This window comes from Sapajus apella, unplaced genomic scaffold (genome assembly GCF_009761245.1).
Source record: "Sapajus apella isolate SASKATOON/1434 unplaced genomic scaffold, GSC_monkey_1.0 scaffold16, whole genome shotgun sequence".
Lineage (NCBI taxonomy): Eukaryota > Metazoa > Chordata > Mammalia > Primates > Cebidae > Sapajus > Sapajus apella.
The window spans coordinates 14,299,152-14,318,426 of NW_022436956.1; the positions used below are offsets into that span (position 1 = coordinate 14,299,152).

General features: G+C 49.4%; 1 protein-coding gene across 2 annotated transcripts in view; it reads right to left on the minus strand.

Annotated features, from left to right (window-relative positions):
• GRIK4 (glutamate ionotropic receptor kainate type subunit 4) overlaps positions 1 to 19,275 on the minus strand; it is a 337,173-nt gene that overhangs the window by 65,788 nt on the left and 252,110 nt on the right. The window contains exon 12 of one of the 2 annotated variants that reach the window (XM_032285174.1): positions 17,035 to 17,238. The exons of the other annotated variant lie outside the window; for it this stretch is intronic. Within the exon in view, the coding sequence (XP_032141065.1) occupies positions 17,035 to 17,238 (204 nt within the window). The remainder of the gene's footprint in view (positions 1 to 17,034; positions 17,239 to 19,275) is intronic. 2 annotated transcript variants of the gene reach the window in all.

Genomic DNA, 19,275 nt, shown 5'->3' on the forward strand with positions numbered 1-19,275 from the left:
CCAACCGCCGTGCACCTCTCTTTACACATCTGGGTGGCTTCTAACTCAAGAAGGGATAAAATGCACATCTGGATGTTTTCATGGATTTTCATTTGCATTTGGATGGAGAAGAGTCCAGATCCAGCGTCTGGCACAAACAGCTTTTAACAGATTGTGAAATTCCCAGAGGAGCCAATTCTGCCTGCTGAGCACCAGGCAAAGCCCAGGGGGAAGACAAGCCTCCCTGCTGGGAGCTGTAATCACCCTCCAGGACTTACCAGCTGTCACCCTAGAGAGGTCCTAAAGCCCAGAGGAGGGGGACCAGTCTGTCTCAGATTCAACAGTGATACCTGACAGTGTGCTGGGTGAACGAACTACCTACCAGAATCTGACGCTAGGCCAGAGAGCCATCAGAGGGTCCTGGGCTTATGTCTGCCTCTGGCTAGCTGTGTGACCCTGGGCAAGTTACTTAGCCTCTCTGAACTTGCTTTCTCATGAGTAAAGCATGAATGGTACCAGTTTCTGCTTCATAGGTTTGTTCTGAGAATTAAATGAGCAACTGTACCAGGCCTAGCACAGGGCAAGTGCGCAATAAGTGTTCGTTGCTGTTCTTTTCATCATGCTGTTCCCGATTCTGGCATCCTGTCTCCATCCTTTGTGCATGAGCCCCAGAGATCCAGCCCTGCTTTGCACAGCACCATCCTGCCTGGTAAGCTTTTCTAAGGCCGAGCCCTCCTACCTGATTTGCTCCTACTAACTCCCCTTCCCTGTCGGCCAGACTGACCCCAGCTTGCACGCTTGCTGGACACCTCGCATCTGTTTTGATCTCCTACCTGTTTGCCACCCTCTGACAGTCAGCCAGGCCTCCGTCCCACCATTCTCTCACCACCTAGGACACGGCAGGTCTGTGCAGGGTGTCTCCTGGATCTGGATAGGGATCTGTCTGTCAAGAGTCAGCAGTGCCTTTCAGACCAGTCCAACGCATCGACTGTACCACACACTGCCATCTCTAAGGACCTGGGCCTTCCTTTTCTTGCCTCAACTCCAGCACAAGGGCCGTACCACATGCCAACAACTACGCCTTCCTTTTGTTGGCTAACTCTGACACAGCTAGGGCCGGAGCTTGCCATCAAGCAAGGCAGCCTATCTGAAGGCTGCATAAGATAAGGAACGATTCCATAGGTTCTGGAAAGGGGTGGAATACAACAGGGCTCTCAGACGGCTGCCTCCGTAGCTGCCAACACCACCGTTGGCACGACTGAGCCAGGTCTCGCTCTCAAGCTGACAAATGGGAGGATGTCAGTTGCTCCTGACAAGCTATAGGATGGCAAGAAAAATCATCTGTAAGCAAGCCCCCCAGAGCATATCATGACCCTGGCCAGGAACTATGAATTGGCGAGGCCAACCCAGGCAGTATGCATGTCGAACACACCACAAGACCTTCTGGTGAGGGATGGCCGGGGGACGGAGGGAAGACAGAGGGAGGTGCCGCATTTGGAATTCTTTGAAGCAGGACTATCTACTCACAGGAAGGCAAGAGGTGAGCAGGGCCTGACTGTGGGGTGGGGCAGGGAACAAAAGCAGCAGGTTGGGGTGACTGAGGCACCACCCAGTAAACGAAGGTGGCAAGTTCTGGGGGCAGCTCTGCACAGCAGTCAGGAGAACACACTGGGGACTCATCTGAGTTTGAATCCTAATTCTACCACTTCCCAGCCACGTGACCTTGAACGAGTTAGTTAACCTCAGAGCCTCAGTTTTCTGATCTATAAAATAAGGGCAATATACTTTTGCCCTTGTAAGGTTGTCTACAGATTAAATGGGAGAATATTTGTAAAGCAAGTATTGGCATTGTACCTGGCACACAGTCATGAGGCCAGTACTACCTGTGCGGCAGGCACAGGCAAAGGTGACACAGGGAGCCATGGGGGTTGAGCACAGTGCATGGGAGTCTGGGAGAGGTAAGTCCAGATGGGGGCGGTGGGCACTTGCTGTGTGACGTCTAGCCTGCTGCTGCCACGCCTCGCCAACACACATAGTTCAGGAAAGAAAGCCCGCAAGTGTGACAGAGCAGATTTATCCTAAAGGCAGTTGGACCATAGATGCGTGTGTGGTAGGGGCTGTGCCGACACCCAGTTAAGCTTAAAGCTTAAAGGGCGAAGCAAGGAGTCGCTGTGACTTGGAGAACAAAATTGGAGACCGGAGGAGTCAATCTTAGAGTCAGACAACTCACCCTGGACCTCCCCACCCCATGGAGAGAGGAGGGAGGGCAAGAGATGCTTATGTTCTTCTTTCTCAAGATGATACTGCTGTGGAAGTGAGGTGGTGCTGAGCATGCAGTGGGGTGAGCTGGAGGTTCAGCTGTGGGAGCCAGGAGGGTGGAGGCAGGAGCAGGAGGCAGGGATCACAGGAAGTGCACACAAGCAGGAGGGCAGCCACGTCCTGCAGTCCCAACTCGCTACCAGCACATCTGGACTGCTATTGTGCTTTCCCTGTTAGCAAAAGGACATTCCGAAAACCTACAGCTGGTGCCCAGCATTGGGCTGTTTGATCCAGGTTCCAAGTGCTTTGGCGTCAATGCTGTGATGGTTAATTCTCTTCCACGTGTCTTTACAGCATCCATCCACCCACCCATCCCCTGGTGGCTGAATTCTGAATGCTACCACTAGAGGGATGAAGAAGACAGCTGTAGTTCCTGACCTCAGGAAACTTACATTACAGTGAGTGGAAACAGTCAATAAACAAATAGTCCTGTAACAAGCAAGGTGATTTTAGACAGTAATAATTTATTTGAAGATCATAAAACAGGGTAATGTGGTAGAAGGTAACTAAATGAGAGGATGGGGGGCCTTCAGGGGAGCAGAGATAGAACACTTCTCAGAAGAGGGGATGCCAGGCTTAGACCGAGATAATGAGATGGAAACAGTAGACTGGAGATTTGGGAAACAGGTTTTTGAAAGAAGAAAGTGCAGATGTGAAGGCCACCTGCTGGAACTGACCATGCTATGTCCAAGGAACCAAGAGGAGGCCAGTGAGTGAGGGGCACGTGAGGGGAGATACAGAGATGTAGACTCTTGATTAGTTCTTCCAGGTGGAAGGGATACTGGTGAAATTGTGGCTGGTGCCAGGCAGGGCATAGGGGAAACAGTTACGCTCACTGAAGACGATTCAGATACTAATTTAAGGATCTGGGACAGACCCTGGCTTCCAACTCAAGATAATTTTTCTCTAAGCCCAGGAGGTCTAGTGGATGCTCCACCACTGCCATTGCCTTGATACCCAGTAAGAGGGGGCCCAGACAGCCCCACCACCTAGAGGGAATATCTGCTCCTTGTGTCCCTTTTAACTGCAGTGGGCAAGAAGAGAGGGGGTTGGAATAGCACATATAACCTTGAAGGCTGCTGGGCCTCTCCCCAGTAGTCTAGACCGGACGTGTGCATTCTGTGTTGACGAATTACGTTGCTGTGGTCTGCATGGCAAGAGGAATGAACCCAGGCCGGCCTGGGAGAGGGAGGACTAGGGCCTGGATGAGCATGTCCCAAGGAGTAGGCACACATGCACCCAGATGAGCATGTGTTTGGAACCGAGGCTGGGTAGGCTGAGGACCTGAGCTCCAGGCCAGAAGAGGAGGTGAAAACAGAGCCCTACGTGGGGAGGGAAGGAGAGGAGAGAGTGAACACTCACAGAGAGTCTACATAGTGCACGCATGGTAGAGGGATTATATTTCATTTATTCCTCATAGTAATCCAGGGGTGGGTACTATTATTTCCATTTTGAGGATGAAGACACCAGTTTCAGAAACATTGGGTGACTTGTCCGAGTGCACACGGTTCATGTGTGCCAGGACAGTGATTTGTCCCCAGGTGACCAGCTGGAAGGAAGGCAGTGTGAGGACAGGGGTGGGCACATTCCTCCCATTTCACTACCACCTGTACACTGACAACTTCGAAACGGGGCTCAGGCCCAGCTCTGCCCTCTCGCTGGTCTTCCTCACTCCCCTTACCTACCGACTTCCTGTACCCATGCCTAATTCCTTATCTCTGCCATCTAGAGCTACTCTTTCCCTGCGTGCCATTAATGACTTCCCCATCCATCTGTCAACGCAAACAGAGACCAAGAGTCAGCCTGGAGCCTTCCCTCTCCCTCCCTTCCCTGTTGTCTCCCCATCCAGTAACCAGGCCCCATTCCTTCCACCTCTGAAGTGCCTGTTGAACCCCTCACCGCCACTTGACTCTTACTGCCACTAACATCATTCAAGCCTTCCTTTGAATTATTCAGTAGCTTCTGCACTGGTCTCTTTGCTTCCAGTTCTTTCCCACGCCATCCATCCATTCAGCTGCATTGGGCACCAGGGGCTCTTGAACTCAAGCAGCGTTGGGAATCAGTGGTTCTCAAACCTGAGCACTGAGCACGAATTGGCACCACCTGGAGGGCCTGTTGAGTTGCAAATTGCTGGACCCCACGCCAGAGTTTCAGATTCAGCAGGTCTAGATGGGGCCCTAGAATGGCGATTTCTGACAAGTCCAGGTGCTACTGATGCTGCTGGTTCAAGGACAATACTTTGAGAACCACATCTCTAAAGTTTACACCAAAGATCTGATATTATTCTCTTCTTTAAAAACTCCAGTGACTCCACTGGACTCCAGTGACTCTCCACTCTCTTTAAAATGGAGTCCCAGCTCCTTCCCATGGTCTAAATGATTGTCACCACCCAGCCGAGGATTGCCTCTTCAGCACCACCTCAAGCTGCTGACCTCTCTTCTGCCTGTGATGTGGACACAACACACTGTTCACATTCCGTAAACATGGCATACGTTTCAGACCCCACACTGTTCCCTCTGCCTGCAACTCTCTCCTCATTGTTGCTCTTCAGATTCCTACTTGTCTATCAAGGTCCAACTTGATTGTGCTTCCCTGAGAGGCACTGCAGTGTGTTAGAATGACCGTGGGCTTTGATGTCGGGCGGGTTTGGCTTTGAATTCAAGATCAATCACTTGTTAGCCATGTGACCCTGAGTTGGCCTTCTCTGTTAAGCCAAAGTCAACCTCGGCATCTTGGTTATAAAATGTGAATAATAATATTTATCACATAAGATTGTTACGTGGAGAGGAAACGATGCATGGTAAATGCCTGGCAGTAGTAGGTATTCAATAAACACTGGTGGCAATTCTCGGGAGCCCTGCTCTGAAGCCTTGCCTGGCTTCCTCTGGCTGAAATGCTTCCCTCCCTCTCTGTGGTCCCATAACATTTTGCACAGAATTCCCTTCTGTATATATCACATGCTAAGGTCTCATACTAACTTATACACTGGGTCTCATTCCAGTACATTTAGGGCCATTGTATGAATTATAAAGATTGGCCCTCTGAGTAGACTTAGCGGGCCCATGGCTTGGCAAGCTAAAGGCATTGTTGTAAGAAAGAAAATCGACAAGTGGAAACCACCCCATCCTAGCACACATGCTTGGTGAGCAGAGTGAGGGGTGGGTTTCAGGCCCCATTCCTCCCTTCACAATGTCTTAACCTGCACAGACCATACCAGGAGGTTCTGTGTATATAGGATGTGAGCTCTATGAAAGTAAAAACTGTGTCTTGTTCAAGCTGAAGGCACAACCAATATGAAATCGATGCATCTAGGGGCAGGTGCCATTGGCTGAGGACGGTGAGTACATCAGAATGGGCCAATAGGGTTGTCACCCCAGGATCAGGAATAGGATTCTTACACCTGATGAGACGGGGAGTGAGAGAATCAGAGTTGGCACACTCAGAGACTCAGGCTTGGGGAATAATCAGAAGCTGAATTTCTCAGTTGGGTGGGAAGAACTAAGCAGAGGAGGCTTGGTCCCTGCATGCTGAACTGGAGCTCCTGAAAGCATCCCTGGCCTCAGACCAGAGTCTGGTGCCTGGCCAAGCCTGCAGGTAACATCCTAGAGAATTCTTAGAAGACATTAAGATCACAATGTCCACAGCTTCCTTTCCTGCCTCTGACCCAAAGCAGTTCCCTACCGTCTGTCTCTTCTGCTTAACAGCAAGTCAATCTCTTAGAAGGCTTTCAGATGCCTTAATTAATACATTTTCAGTTCCTCTGAAGACCCTTCACTCCCCTTAACAGCTGGCGCTCAGTGGGGAAGGATGAAATAATTCCCAAGAAGTGAGTCTTCTGACAAGTTTCCCAGGCTGCTTTGAGATGCCCTTTGGGGTTTGGAGGAGTTCCTAATGGGAAGCTGCTGAGCAGCACTGAACCTAAGTGAACTCCAAACCCTCCCAGATACCCCAGAGCAACTCTTTCCATGGAAAATAACCAGCACGGGGATCTGAGGATGGGCAGGGAACATTCTGAAGTCTGTTCCAAATCTGTGGCTGACTCTCTCTAGGCCCAGAGACTGCTCTCCTGGAAATGGTGATTTAAGCAGTGCATCTTCACGGGTGGTGCTCCGATGCCATCCCTTTGTCCTGTCCTGCTTGGAGCGCCCAGCCATGTACTCACATCTACACTTAATTATCTTACAAGCCTGTGCCCCCCTTGTCTTTTACTGCCTTGTCTGTAAGCTTGTCTGTAACAGAGACAGAACCAAACCTGATCTGTTCCTTTACTCCACACCCCAGCACTGTGACCGACACGTAGGAGGTGTCAAATCACTGTCTGCTGATGGATTCATAAATGGAAAGCCTGGCTCTCTAAGCCTTGGGTTGATGCGAACCTGCTGAAGGAAGCGCTCCCCAGGAGAATGCAGCGCACCTTATCTGAAATGTTTGAGATCAGAAGTGCTTCGGAGTTCCCACGTTTTTTCAGATTTTGGAATATTTTCATAAACATAATGAGGTACCTTGGGAATGAGACTCAAGTCTAAACACCAAGTTCATTTCTGTTTCATATACACCTCAGACACATAGCCTGAAGGTAATTTTATACAAATATTTTAAATAATTTTGTTCATGAAACAAACTTTGACTGTTTTTGACCACAGCCCTTCATGAGGATAGGTGTGGAATTTTCTACTTGCGGTATCAAGTCAAAGCTCAAAAAGTTTCAGACATAGGAGCATTCAGATTTTGGATTTTCAGATGAGGGATGCTCAACCTGTATTACTACTTTGCCATGTTTCAGGCACTGTGTTAGGTGCATAGAGATGCCAATATACATAAGACATTGTGCTTTCCTTCAGGGAGTTGCCAGTCTTACTTCCAGTAGGAGTCCATCCAGTTGCCCCGATTCAGAAGTCATTTCTGCCCCATACGTTCCCAGTTGTGTATGATGTACTTTGCTATGTCTAATACAGCACTTATCTTGTATGCCCTTGTTAAAATAATTTCTGCTTGCATCCGTCTGCCTTTTTAGCTGAAAATCTCCTAGAAGAAAAGGACCTGACTTCAACTTCTAGCACCCCTGGGTGTTAGCTTCTTGGGATCTGTTTACTTAGTCTGAAAAAGGAGGTGGTCATAATAAACCCAGTTTCCAGATAAGGGGGTTGAGGACATAAGTGTCATCCAAATGTCCTTGTCAAACTGGCTACTCAAAGCCACCTCCTTGGTCACCATTCTCCCGGGCCAGCTTAATCTTTCCTCCCTATTCTTCCAGGAGGCAGAGGCAGAGAACAAGAAGATGCCACCCAAATCATCCTCTGTTCCAGATACCAGTTCTTACATGCGTCTTTAGTGCAGTGAGAAGAGCCCAACATTGCGGTCTGGATAGGGTCTGAGTCTGGGCTCTGGCCACTTGCTGTGTGTCTGAGCTTGGGTTAATTATGAAACTCTCTGAGCCTCTGTGTCCTCATCTGTGTAATAATCCCCGTCTCACCGGCAATGTGAGGATCAAATGAACTCGCGAGTGCAGAGCTCCTACACGGTGTCCAGCCTTGTCGGGAGCTATAGTGCCCCTGCTTCTACTCCCTTCCCTCCTGGTGGCTTAGCTTTGAACTAGGAAGACATGTGAGTGAGTGTCTGGGGCAGACGAGATCCCCATTCAGATCCCCTACAAAGCCAAGGGAAGCCAGAGAAAGGAGGGAACCGGGAAGCCACAGCAGAGCCCTCCGCTGCGCACAGGTGCAGCATTGGCTGGGCTCGCACTGATGGCAGCTGCTGCTCGGGGAGCCTAGGCAATCTTCTGGGGTGTGTGGATGTCACTCCCCAATGGAGGAGGGGGAGGCAATCAGAGGGAGAGAGGGAGAACCCAGCCGCAGCCTGGCAGCCAGTACAGTCATCTCAGAAGAAAAGGAGAGCAGCTGCAGTCACAAAACTGCCATTATTGCCCTTTTCTCAGGTGAGTGAAAGGACTCCTAGTGACAGAAAAAAACCTTTAGGGAACTCAGAATGAAGCAGAGTGTTGTCGAGAGATCGCGCGAACACAGGTATGGCCAAGGCGCAGTCCAGAGCACTGGCCCTTTTATTCTCAAGTACACCTGTCTGTGAATAATGAGCCGGAGAAGATGGATTTCCTGCCTTCCCAGGTCTCAGTGGGTTGCATGCAGGGATCGCTACGTGGCAAGCATCTCTCAAGGAGCCATTCTAGAAAGGACCTTCCCAGGGTCAAACAGCCTGTCCCTTCTCCCGCAAGATGCAGGATGACCTTCAGCCACGCTTAAAGGTCTACAGGAAAGGGGAGCTCCCTGCACTGGACGGGTCCCAGACTCAAATGCTGATGTCCGCAAACAGCCACCGTCCTCTCCTGGGCATCCTCACCATCACTGCTTAATTCAGACCCCATTCCATCCTCCTGATCACTGCACAGCTGTCTAATGAGTAGACTTGTATCAGGTCTTCCCACCTCCAATCCGTCCTCCTCTCTTCTGGAACCAAAGGCAATTATGCCACTCCCCTCTTTGAATAAAACAAATAAACCACCTGCTCTTGGATAGCTCCCACTAGCCTTCTGGACATAGTTTATAAAGATCCAAACACATAAATCCTATCACGTCTGGGCCCTGCCTGCAGCCCTGTTCTCCTCCACCCCCTCGCGTGCTGGGCTCCAGTCGTCCAGAACCAACGGCACTGCAGTGTAGGTACTCAGCATCCACTGCACCTAGAGTATAATATCCTTTTCTGCCAAGGCGGTCCTTCTTGATCCTCAGTGCTCTGCTCACTCATCATTTCCTTGGTGAGCTCTTCCCTGCTCCTGTACCACACCTCGCTCAACTTCTATCAAAGCCACCCCTGCCACTCACTACCTATGGGACTTTGAGCAGGTTCCTGACCTGTTCTGTGACCTGATCTGCCACACTTGTTTATTGTGAGGCTTGAGTTAATATAGGCAAGTGCTCAGAACGGTGCCTGGCCCATAGGAAGCACTTCGTAAGTGTCAGCTGCTGCCATTACCATTATTATAGCTGTTATTAATAGAGCGCGTGTCACACTTCTTGGTTTACCTGTCCGTCTCTTTGAGTAGATCCTGAACTCCTCACAGGCAATTCCTCACATCCAAGCGGTACTTGTCAGAAAGCAGGCACTTTGATGAATGAATGAATGGTTGAATTATAACTGAAACTCATCTATTCCAGATTCGGATAAATGCAGAAACTAAGCCTTAATGGGGAAGTTAAAGTAAAGCTCTTGCTGAGCTCGGCCGTCACATGGGGAAGGAGTGAAACACTCCACTTTGGCCCCTGGATCAGTACCTTTATTTTAAAGAATGCTGAGTAGAATTCTGTGACCTATTTGCAGTTAAAATAGTCTCTGGCTTCAAGGTAAAGGGTGATCCCAGGAGACCAGTTGTATTTTTTTCTTTTTTTTTTTAGTTCAGCAAAACGTCTCTGGACAATGTTCCCGGTGGACTGAGGCCACAGACAGCCCAACCCACCAGGCCTCTGGCAAGCTCCCTCCACAATCCTTTCTCCCAGGCACCCAGGAAAGGAAACGGAATGAGGCGTTTCAGCTTCATTTACGCTTAATTCATCAAAATGTCATTGGTAAGAGCTATTTGATGTCCAAGGCTTATGAGCCCTGAATCTAAGCCTTCCAAAGCCCTTTTCTCTTTGAACTTAAATGTGCCATTCTGCCAACATGGAGTTCAATGCAAACGGGATACTTTTTTCTGAATTGTGAACCTAGAGGGGTACTCTATCTCTTCCTAAATGTGCTTTACTCTCTCCTAAGCAGGGCCCTGAGGATGGAAAATGCAGCTGTAGGTACTATAGCTCAGCGCTTGACCAAGAATGCCTCCTCGCCAAGCGGAAGGGGCCTTGGAGTCATCTGTCGGGCTCTCTCACTTTACAGATGGAGTGCAATCTCTTTTAGGCCAGAGTTAAACTTGGGTATTACGTTCTGGGCACTCGCCACAACCTCGGTCTAGAAGGACATCTCAGAAGTGAATGCCAATTGTGGCTGCAGGGAGATGAGGCTGCCATTCCAGAAAGGAAAGGCCGTGTGCCGTCATGGGCTTGGTCTCAGATGCCTGTTTCACCAGACCTCTGCCACTAACTAGCAGTGGGACATTGGGTGGATCATTTTGCCCTTTGAAGCCTCAGCTTGCTCAGCTATAAAATGGGAGTAATACGCCCTGCTTCACAGTGCTGCTGTAAAGGATGAAAGAGCTAATGCTTGGGAAAGCCTTTGGTAGACATCCAATCATTGCCCAAATGTCAAGCGTTTAAGACAATGCCCAGACAGGTATTTGCCTGACTGCCCTGGTTCCCAGGTTCCAGCTGTGGGAAGAAGTACTAGCATCTGGACAACAACTCCAACACCCTTTTCCGAATGCTCCATCACCTCCACCCTCCGCTCGCCTACCTTTTATGGACATTCCCAACTCCAATGTTGCTCCAGCCACAGGAATGTCCCTGCATTTCCCCAATCCATCAAAGAAGCGTTCTCAATTCTGAGCAGCTGCTTACATAAGCAATTTCTTCTTGATTTATAGTCCAACTGTCAGCTCCACAGCTCCCTCTAGCTACAACCCTTTATCTTGCTTTCCCTTACAAGCTACACGACTGTAATGAGTATTTCCTAGGCCGCTGTCTCCATTGCCTCTGCTCACTCTTCTTGTTCACAATTCACTGCCATTGGACCTCAATCCAGCCACCCCCTGAAACAGCATTTTCCAGTAATCCCTGTGTTGCTCAGCCTGGGAAATACTCTTCTGTACTTCCTTTCAAGAGGCAGAAAACTTCTTTACCAATTCTCTTTAGGCAGCCTTCACAGGCTCCTGTCTTCCTCCCTTTGAACATGTGCTCTTTTCCCTGAAAGGTTCCTTCCCTATTCATATCTTCATCTGCACCCACCCATCCGCCCTTCACCCTAGAGCCCATGCCTTCAGCCTGCAGAAGCCCACATTAGCCAACGCTCTGCTGAACATCTCTGAGTAGATGTCCAAAAGGCACCTCAGACTTACCATTTCCAAAGATAAATGCATGCTCTCTCTCCTCCCAGACCTGTTTTTCTACCTCAATGCTAGGCACCATCCTTACCTCCAAGTCAGAAACCAGGGAGTCACCTTATATTCTCCCTCCCTCCCACATTCCACATCCACTGGGTCCCCTAGTCCTGATGATTTCTCTATTAAATAGATTTTAATGGGCTACACAACACTGCATATAGTATGATCTGGTTTTTACAAAATGAAGTTGTGTAAAACACATATTCATTTAAAAATTGGAAGGTATGATATAGAAATGTTAACCATAGGTATTACTGGGTGGTGGAATTACAAATAATTTTTAGTTTTTTAAAACTTTATCTGTTTTTCAAAAAGCATGCATACCTCCGTATAAGAGAAAAACTATGATGATGATGATTATTGTAATTATTTCTGAGACAGTCTCACTCTGTCACCCAGGCTGGAGTGCAATGGCGCAACCTCGGCTCACTGTAACCTCCACCTCCCGGGTTCAAGAGATTCTCCTGCCTCAACCTCCCGAGTAGCTGGGATTACAAGTGCGCACCACCATGCCTGGCTAATTTTTGTATTTTTAGTAGAGATGGGATTTCACCATGTAGGCCAGGCTGTTCTCAAACTCCTGACCTCAGGTGATCCACTCACCTCGGCCTCCCAAAGGGCTGGGATTATAGGCGTGAGCCACTGTGGGCCCAGCCTATAACCTTTAAAGAGAGTTTTGAAATCTGAACTTTCCGCTAACTCCTAAGCTACTTTTGGTTCTCTTGCAACAGTGAAAGCCTCCTTCCCGGCTCCCCTGCCTCTCTAGTCTTGCCCTCCCGCCTACTTGTTTCATGCTAAGGTCAAACAGGCCCTTCACCAATGACCTTTGCCCACGGGCCACACTCCCTTACTGCCATGCTCTGTTCCAGGGAGACCCACCTATGTGTGGTTCCTGGAGTGGAAACTACCACTGCACCTTCCAGTCTCCACGACTTGGCTCTCGTGCTCTCTCCTCACATGCTCTTCTCTCTCCGTGTCTCTTCTTTGATGGTCAATATCTCTTCATCCTTAAAGATTCAGCCTAGCATCACCTCCCACAGGGGCCTTCCCCACGTATCACAGGCAGAGTTCAGAGCCCTCTTCCAGTCTTCTCTCTGCACCCTGCACTTCCTCATCACAGTCCTTCTCACCCTGCTCTTAAATGAATGGAGCCCCATCAAAGTGTGGCCTTCTCGAGGCTAGAGACTATTGATTCATCTTTGCACCTGAATGGCTTGAACAGTTTCACCAAAACTGTTTATACATTGATATAAAGGTACTGGCATGATACAGAGGGCCCCTGGGATTAGTCCTGGGGCATTTGCTTCAAGTTACTCCAGTCTGTCTCCTCTCTGGGAAGCACACCTCCACTGAGACACATCATCACTGCCACTTAGTCCTGCTGTGGGCTCAGCTGCGAAGGAGCTGACCAGGCAAAACAAATTTAAAGCTGAGAGCTTCCCCAAACAACCATCCTTTTCATCTCTACTGCCCAGACACAGCTCCAGGGTGAGAGGCCCACCAAACTGGCACAGTTTGTGTGAATACACTTGCTTTCACTCCAACCACACTTCCCCTTTTAATGGGATTACAACAAAAGTCATGCTCTGATGATTTTCATGCATATGCAGAAAACATGCTTGAATTCTCCTCCATAATGAATACATGGCCATGTGTCTAAGCTCATGGTCTCTGTATGCTTTCTGCTGTTATAACAGGATACCACAGACTAGACAATTTATAAACAATACAAGTGTATTTGGCTCACAGCTCTGGAGGCTGGGAAGTTCAAGAGCATGGCCCTAGCACCCGGTAGGGGTCAGCCATGGCAGAAGTGAGCGCACAAGACAGAGATAGGCACCAGAGTCTTCACTCACTTTATAACAACACGCTCTTGCAGTAACTAACCTTCTTCCTCAATGATGACATGAATCCATTCCTAAGGGCAGAGTGCTCATGACCCAGTCATGGGTTGCACTGGGGCTTAAGCTTCCAACACATGAACTTTAGAGGGACACATTCAAACCACAGCATCCACTGTCTTGGGTAAGCAGGCTATAACAAATGTGAAAAGACTGAGGCTCTACAACTTCCACTGGAGATAACCCTGGCCTCTACACTTTAATTCAGGTCACTCAGACATACAGGTACCCACTATATTTCTCAAACTCTCCAAAGAAAGAGATTCCAGCTGCAGGCCAGGCTGCGGGCAATAAGAGGGTCACAGTGCTCACCCACTAGCTAGATCAGCCCATGGGTTATGCTTTGCACCCCAAGTGCTGTCACCAGTGTCTTGGGAGATAACTTCTTTGAAGGTGACCAAAGGGTCTGGTTGCACAACCTAGGAGTATTGGGGAGGTGACTTCCTGTGGTGTGAACTTCAGTCAGTGAGACGTGGGACTCAGACGCAAGTTCCCCCTCCTTGCGGTGGACTGTTTAGTGAGGCAACCGTTTCACAGGGCCTCTGCAGGCTGAACAGGCAGCCAGGCTTAATAAAATACTACAACCAGCAGCTAACAAACCCCTTCTGTATACTCTCCCCGCTTGCCTGCCACCTTCCCCTTCCCCTTACCTCTGCATCTGTGGACTTGCACTCCCTGATTTAGCATGCAAGCTTTGACCTTGGGCTCTGTTTTTAGGGAGATTGGCCTAAGACAGCTCTCATACTTCCTGTATGCCAAATACTCTGTGTGTGTATGGGTGTGTGTGTGTCTGGGTATGTGTCTGGGTGTGTGTGTGTGTGTGTGTTATTTAAGTCTTCACAAAAAAACAAAACAAAACAAAAAAACCTTTGCAGGTAAACACTAGAGCTGTGGAGGAAGGGGTGAAAAGGATAAAATGGTGTGCCTAAGTAAACACAGCTAGTAAATGGATGAACTGAAATTTTAGCTTTGCTCTGTCTAACATCAAGATTTGTGTTCTCTCAGATCACGGGTCCTGAGATCAGACCGACCAGGGCTGAAATGCTGGCTCTGAACTTACTAGCTCTGTGACCTTTGTCAGGCTACCTAACTTCCCTGAGCTGCCATTTCCTCATCTGTATAAGGGACAGATTTAAATGCAATGGCTTCCAAGGCCTCTCTCAGCCAGGACATTCAATAACCCCAAGAGCCTCAAGGGAGACTCTGCTTGCTGTTATAGCCTTAGTATTTTCCTGTGCAGCTTGGGAAAGGGGTCACAAAGCGCCCTGAGCATGAGGGCTACCACACTCCTAAGGAAACATCCTGGTAGACATCTGAAACCTTCAAATCTGGGGATGATGGAGTCCCAGTGTCATCAACTCCCACTCAGGACCAGCCCCTGTGGCACACAAACAGCCTTTAGCCTTCTACCTTTTCCTCGCTCGGGAAACTCCCACCCATCCTTCATAAGCCAATGCACAAATCTTCCCCAAGGGAAGCCTTCCCCCTACAGACCCCTTGTGTGCCCACAGTGCACCCTGCTCTCCTCTAGATGCTCTCATACAGCTCCTTGCACTCTGCCTCCCTTGCACTTATCACAGTTTGAAATTGTACAGGAATGTGATCATTCATTGATCTCCACCTCACTCACTAGTTCAGAAGATCCGTGAGGGCGTGTCCATGTTTATTTTGCCCCCCATTGTATCTCCAGTGTCCACAACAGTGGAAGATATTCAATAAATATTTATTGAATTAATGGGTTAATTAATTAGTTCATGTCAACTAGCCAAGTCTCGATGAGACCAAAGCAGCAGTATTTTTGCTTGAAAGACGATCTGGGGTGAATTCTAAGATCCCCTTCTGATCGTCCAAATCACTCAGTGTGTGGCCACAGGTCTATCAGTCCCAGACTCCTCTTCCTGTCCTCCAGTCTGTGTCTCAGCTCATTAGGGGGCTAACAAGGAGATGGCTGTGCACCGACACTGTCGTCCCTGAAGTCACTCTACCGGTCATCAGGCAGCCCAAGGGGACTGAAGAAACCAGCTCAAGGTAATCGAGGACATCAGCAAGAAGGCAGAGAAAAGGCCTGACGTTTCAGGTTTCTATGGTCTAACTACTGAGCTGCACCTTCACAGAGGAAACCAAATAAGAAGAATGTTTCAGGAGTGAGTCTGAAAGACTAAGTAGAGAAAGCTGCGAATCCTCTTCCACTTAAGCACGTGCATCATCAGGCTTGAATCTCAAAAAGTGAGGCTCAAGAACTGCAGAGGGCTTTCTGATGAAACCTTCACCCTGCCGGCCCCACCTCCACGGCCGTCCTCCAGGGCTCCCTAGGCCTTCTGCAGCTATTTGTTGACTTGTCAACCCTCTGCTTGCAAGCCCCTCTCTGCGAGCAGGGCCTCACTTCTGCACCAGCCCTCTGTGGACTGCAGCTGCCCTGGGTCATTCAGAATTCACAGAACACGGCTTGCCATTTTACCCTGCCGGGTCATTGCAGATGCCGTGGATACTCTGCCAGGCAAACTCTTAAGTATCCTCCCTCCTCAGTTCTTAAACACCTTTTCCATAGCTCTCATCTGCATAGAACTTTTCCCAATGCCTTGTCAAGGACGACTTATTTAATACGTCAACTAATATTTTTATCATTGAAGAAGAGGATTTTGAAAATTTATCTTATCTTCCAAGTTTGTTTGATATAAAGGGTTAAAATCATATTAATTCAACAACAACAACAAAAAAGATCCAGGTTCCAATCTGAGCTCTGTCTCCTACTAACAGTATAGCTCCCGACAAGTCTTTCGAGCTTTCTGGGCTCGACTGCTCATTTGTAAAGTGGGGCTAACAACTAGCTAAAAGGTATGTTTAAAGAGGATTATAGATAATGCATGTAAAACACCTTGCACATGAGCACATGCCGGGAGGCTGCAGGAGAGCTGCAGGAGCTCCTTCTACCATTGAAAGCCCAGAGGGGAAAAGAGTTGGATCAAGGTCACACCAAGAACCCAGGTCTGTGCTCTCTGCACTGTGCCCTTATCACCTAGCCTGATCATCAAAACTCAGTTATGGAAATACGAACAGTGGCTTAGCAATGATTTAATTAATTTTTACCATTGTTAATAGTGTGTACAAAGAATATAAGAGATTTCCCCCTGGAAGAACTTTTTATACCCTTGCTCTAACCTAACACATGACTGGCATTCTACAATGCTCACCTGCATGATAATCACGTCTCCACATTCACCCTGAAAATCCACAGCAGGTCCAAGCACACCTTGGCCCTCAGTCTGTAAAGGGACATTAATGCTCACCAAAGATAATACAAGAAGTAAGAAAATATCTGTAGCTGTGACCAATTCCTCTGCCAGTCACTCCCCTTGCCCTGTTACTTAGCCACGTCTCCTTTGGCAGTCTCTCAAGGATCCAAGCCAGCTGATGTGAGTGCATTCTCTTCTCCCAGGGCCTCTTCAAGTTCTGCTAGGGAGTGCTACTGAGCCACAAAATAATCAGAACAATCAGAAAGCACCAAAAATGGAACCCAACCTCCCTAATCTATGTTTATAAGTCAAAACCTCCATGACGTGTCAGGGTCTTAGGACTGGGAAAGCCACAGGGTAGGGATCGTTGCAGGCTTATCCACCAACGCACATCTGTGCCAGCCCAGACAAGCTTTATGGAATGAATGGACAAGTAAATGACAAATGCATGAATGACTGACTGAACAAAGGGAGGGTTCATGAGCGTGCAGCACAACCTTATGCCCTTCCAAACCCTCCCAGCACCCCCTCAGGCCCAGATCACTTGTCCTCTCCTTACCCTAGCGATCAGCTCCCCGACCATTCCCGTCCAGGTGCCGTTGGCCTCGGGAACGCCATACACGCCATCCCCAACCAGGCGGATCTTGTAGTTGAATCGGAGGATCTCTGCCAGCTCCTTGAGCATGTCCACACAGAAGCCCTCGTAGCGGTCATTGCCTTCCATCTCCTGGTGGTTCCCCTTCAGCATTAAATATGGGTTTTCCTGCAGCAAAACTGGGCAGCTGTCATTCTCATCTTAGCCCTGGTGTCTCAGCCACATGTGATGGGGAGGCCAAGGAGCACAGAGGGTCAGGGAGGAGATGGGGCAGAAGGAGGAAAGTGGCATGGGTAACGGGCTACTTTGGGGTGATGACTAGCTCCTCTCCTGATATGCTCCTTAAAGTTGTTCTTCAAGGTGCTCCTATTGTCAGGAACACACAGTGGTCCCCACTGCACAGAGGGTCAGGCTCAAGCTGCTCCACCTTGTTTAAGGTCATCATCTGACCCCACCCTCTATATCTTTCTTTTTTTTCCTGCCTCTGCTTTATTCCAGGCAGACCTCTGGCAGAGCATTATCAGAGATACAAGGATGTCTTCAATACAGCAGCTAGGTAAGAATAAGTACAAGAGCAAATGCAGTCCAAGGAGGGCATTGGGAAGAGGGCAGGTCTCTCCAGTGAGATGTCCAGAGAAGGTTCCAAGCTGAAGGTGGGATCCAAGCTGGGCCCAGGAGGAGGCAGAACACTGAGAGACAGAAGGGCTATGAATGAAAGGCATGGGCTGGGGGAAGGCACAATCAAACTATCCTGAGTGGCTGCTCAGTGGACGATGGACCTTCCAGGGTAGCCAGAGCACAGGTTGTGAGCAGGGGCGAGGTGGGAGGAGAAACAGAGATGAATGGACTAGGGTCAGGGTGGTCCTCAGACGCCAGGATGTGGTGGCTGCACATTACACAAGATACAGTGGGGAAGCATCAAGCGTTTTAAAGACGCAAGGCTGTGAGCAAGGAATATTAAGTAGCAGGAGAGGAAGCATCCAGGGGTGGGGACAGACCGGCAGACCCTCTCCTGAGATGAGACCCTGAATCCTGTGCTGCAGGTTGAATTGCAGAAAGCCAGAAGGATGCAAGAGACACAGAAAGGAGCAGGCCTGATGACTGGCTGGGTGTGGGTCCTCAGAGCCTTGGAGCCCGGTGGATGGACTGACAGAGGGTGGTCTCATGACTGGCTCCAATGCCTGGAGGGGAGGGGGATTTGGAATAGGTTGAATTTGAGGTGCTGGCAGGCTATGAGGGAGGAAATAATCAACTGGCTGTTTAAAATGTGGAGTGAGGGTAAGACAAGGGCCAGAGATTGGAGATGTCGTACAGAGATAGAGGCTGAAGCTGTGGAGTATATCAGACAGTGAGGGGAAGGGTTGAGAAAGGGCAGAAGAGGAAGAAAAGGCCCTCAGGAGAACCTGGTCTTAGAGTGGGGAAATGAAGGACATCAATAGAAGACAACAGAGAAGCAGCCAGGAAGGCTGAAAATCAGAGAAACATGGTCTTAGTGTCAAGGAGGAGAGAATCTGAAGACAGAGGACGTAGCCATTCCCACCATTCCCGCAGACTGAGCAGGGCTGGGAACCAGCGTGTGGGTCACGTGTCACTGCTGACCTTGGGAAGGTAGGCGCAGTGGGGGCAGCAGGACTCCATAAGGATGAGGAGTGAGCAAGTGCCGCAGGGGTGAGGGCGGTCCAGCATTTTGATAGGTTAGGAGCTAAGGGAGGCAAGGCGGCGGGCACAGCAGAGGGCAGATTGCCTCTCCTCCATGCTCGTTCCCCACTGCAAACAGCAGGGTTGGAGGGTCCCTGGGGGGTCCACCCAACTCTGTGATTCTGGGACTCCCTATGTTGGAGGGCAGCTTGAAGAGCAGCAGGGTGTAGGAAGGGTGAAGGAGATGGTGTTTTAGGATGGGACAGTCCAGGGCGTATTTGTAGGCAGGAAGGGAAAATCCCTGGAAACGGGGAGAAAAGAGGAGGAAAGAGCCATGCTAGCTGGTGGAGAAAGGGTCCAGGAAGTTCAGGGTGGGGGCAGGGGTGAGGCTGAGGCCTAAGCCTGGAGTGAGGTGGAGGGTGTGGGTGGGGACACAGAGAGGAGGGAGCTCGTGCTGTCCCCAGAGCCATGCTCAAAGTGGGGCAGATAGGCTTGGAGGCTTGGTGTGTGGGAAGATTTTCAGCAGTACCGCTCAGGGGATGTACAGGGAGTGAGGAGACCTGGGTT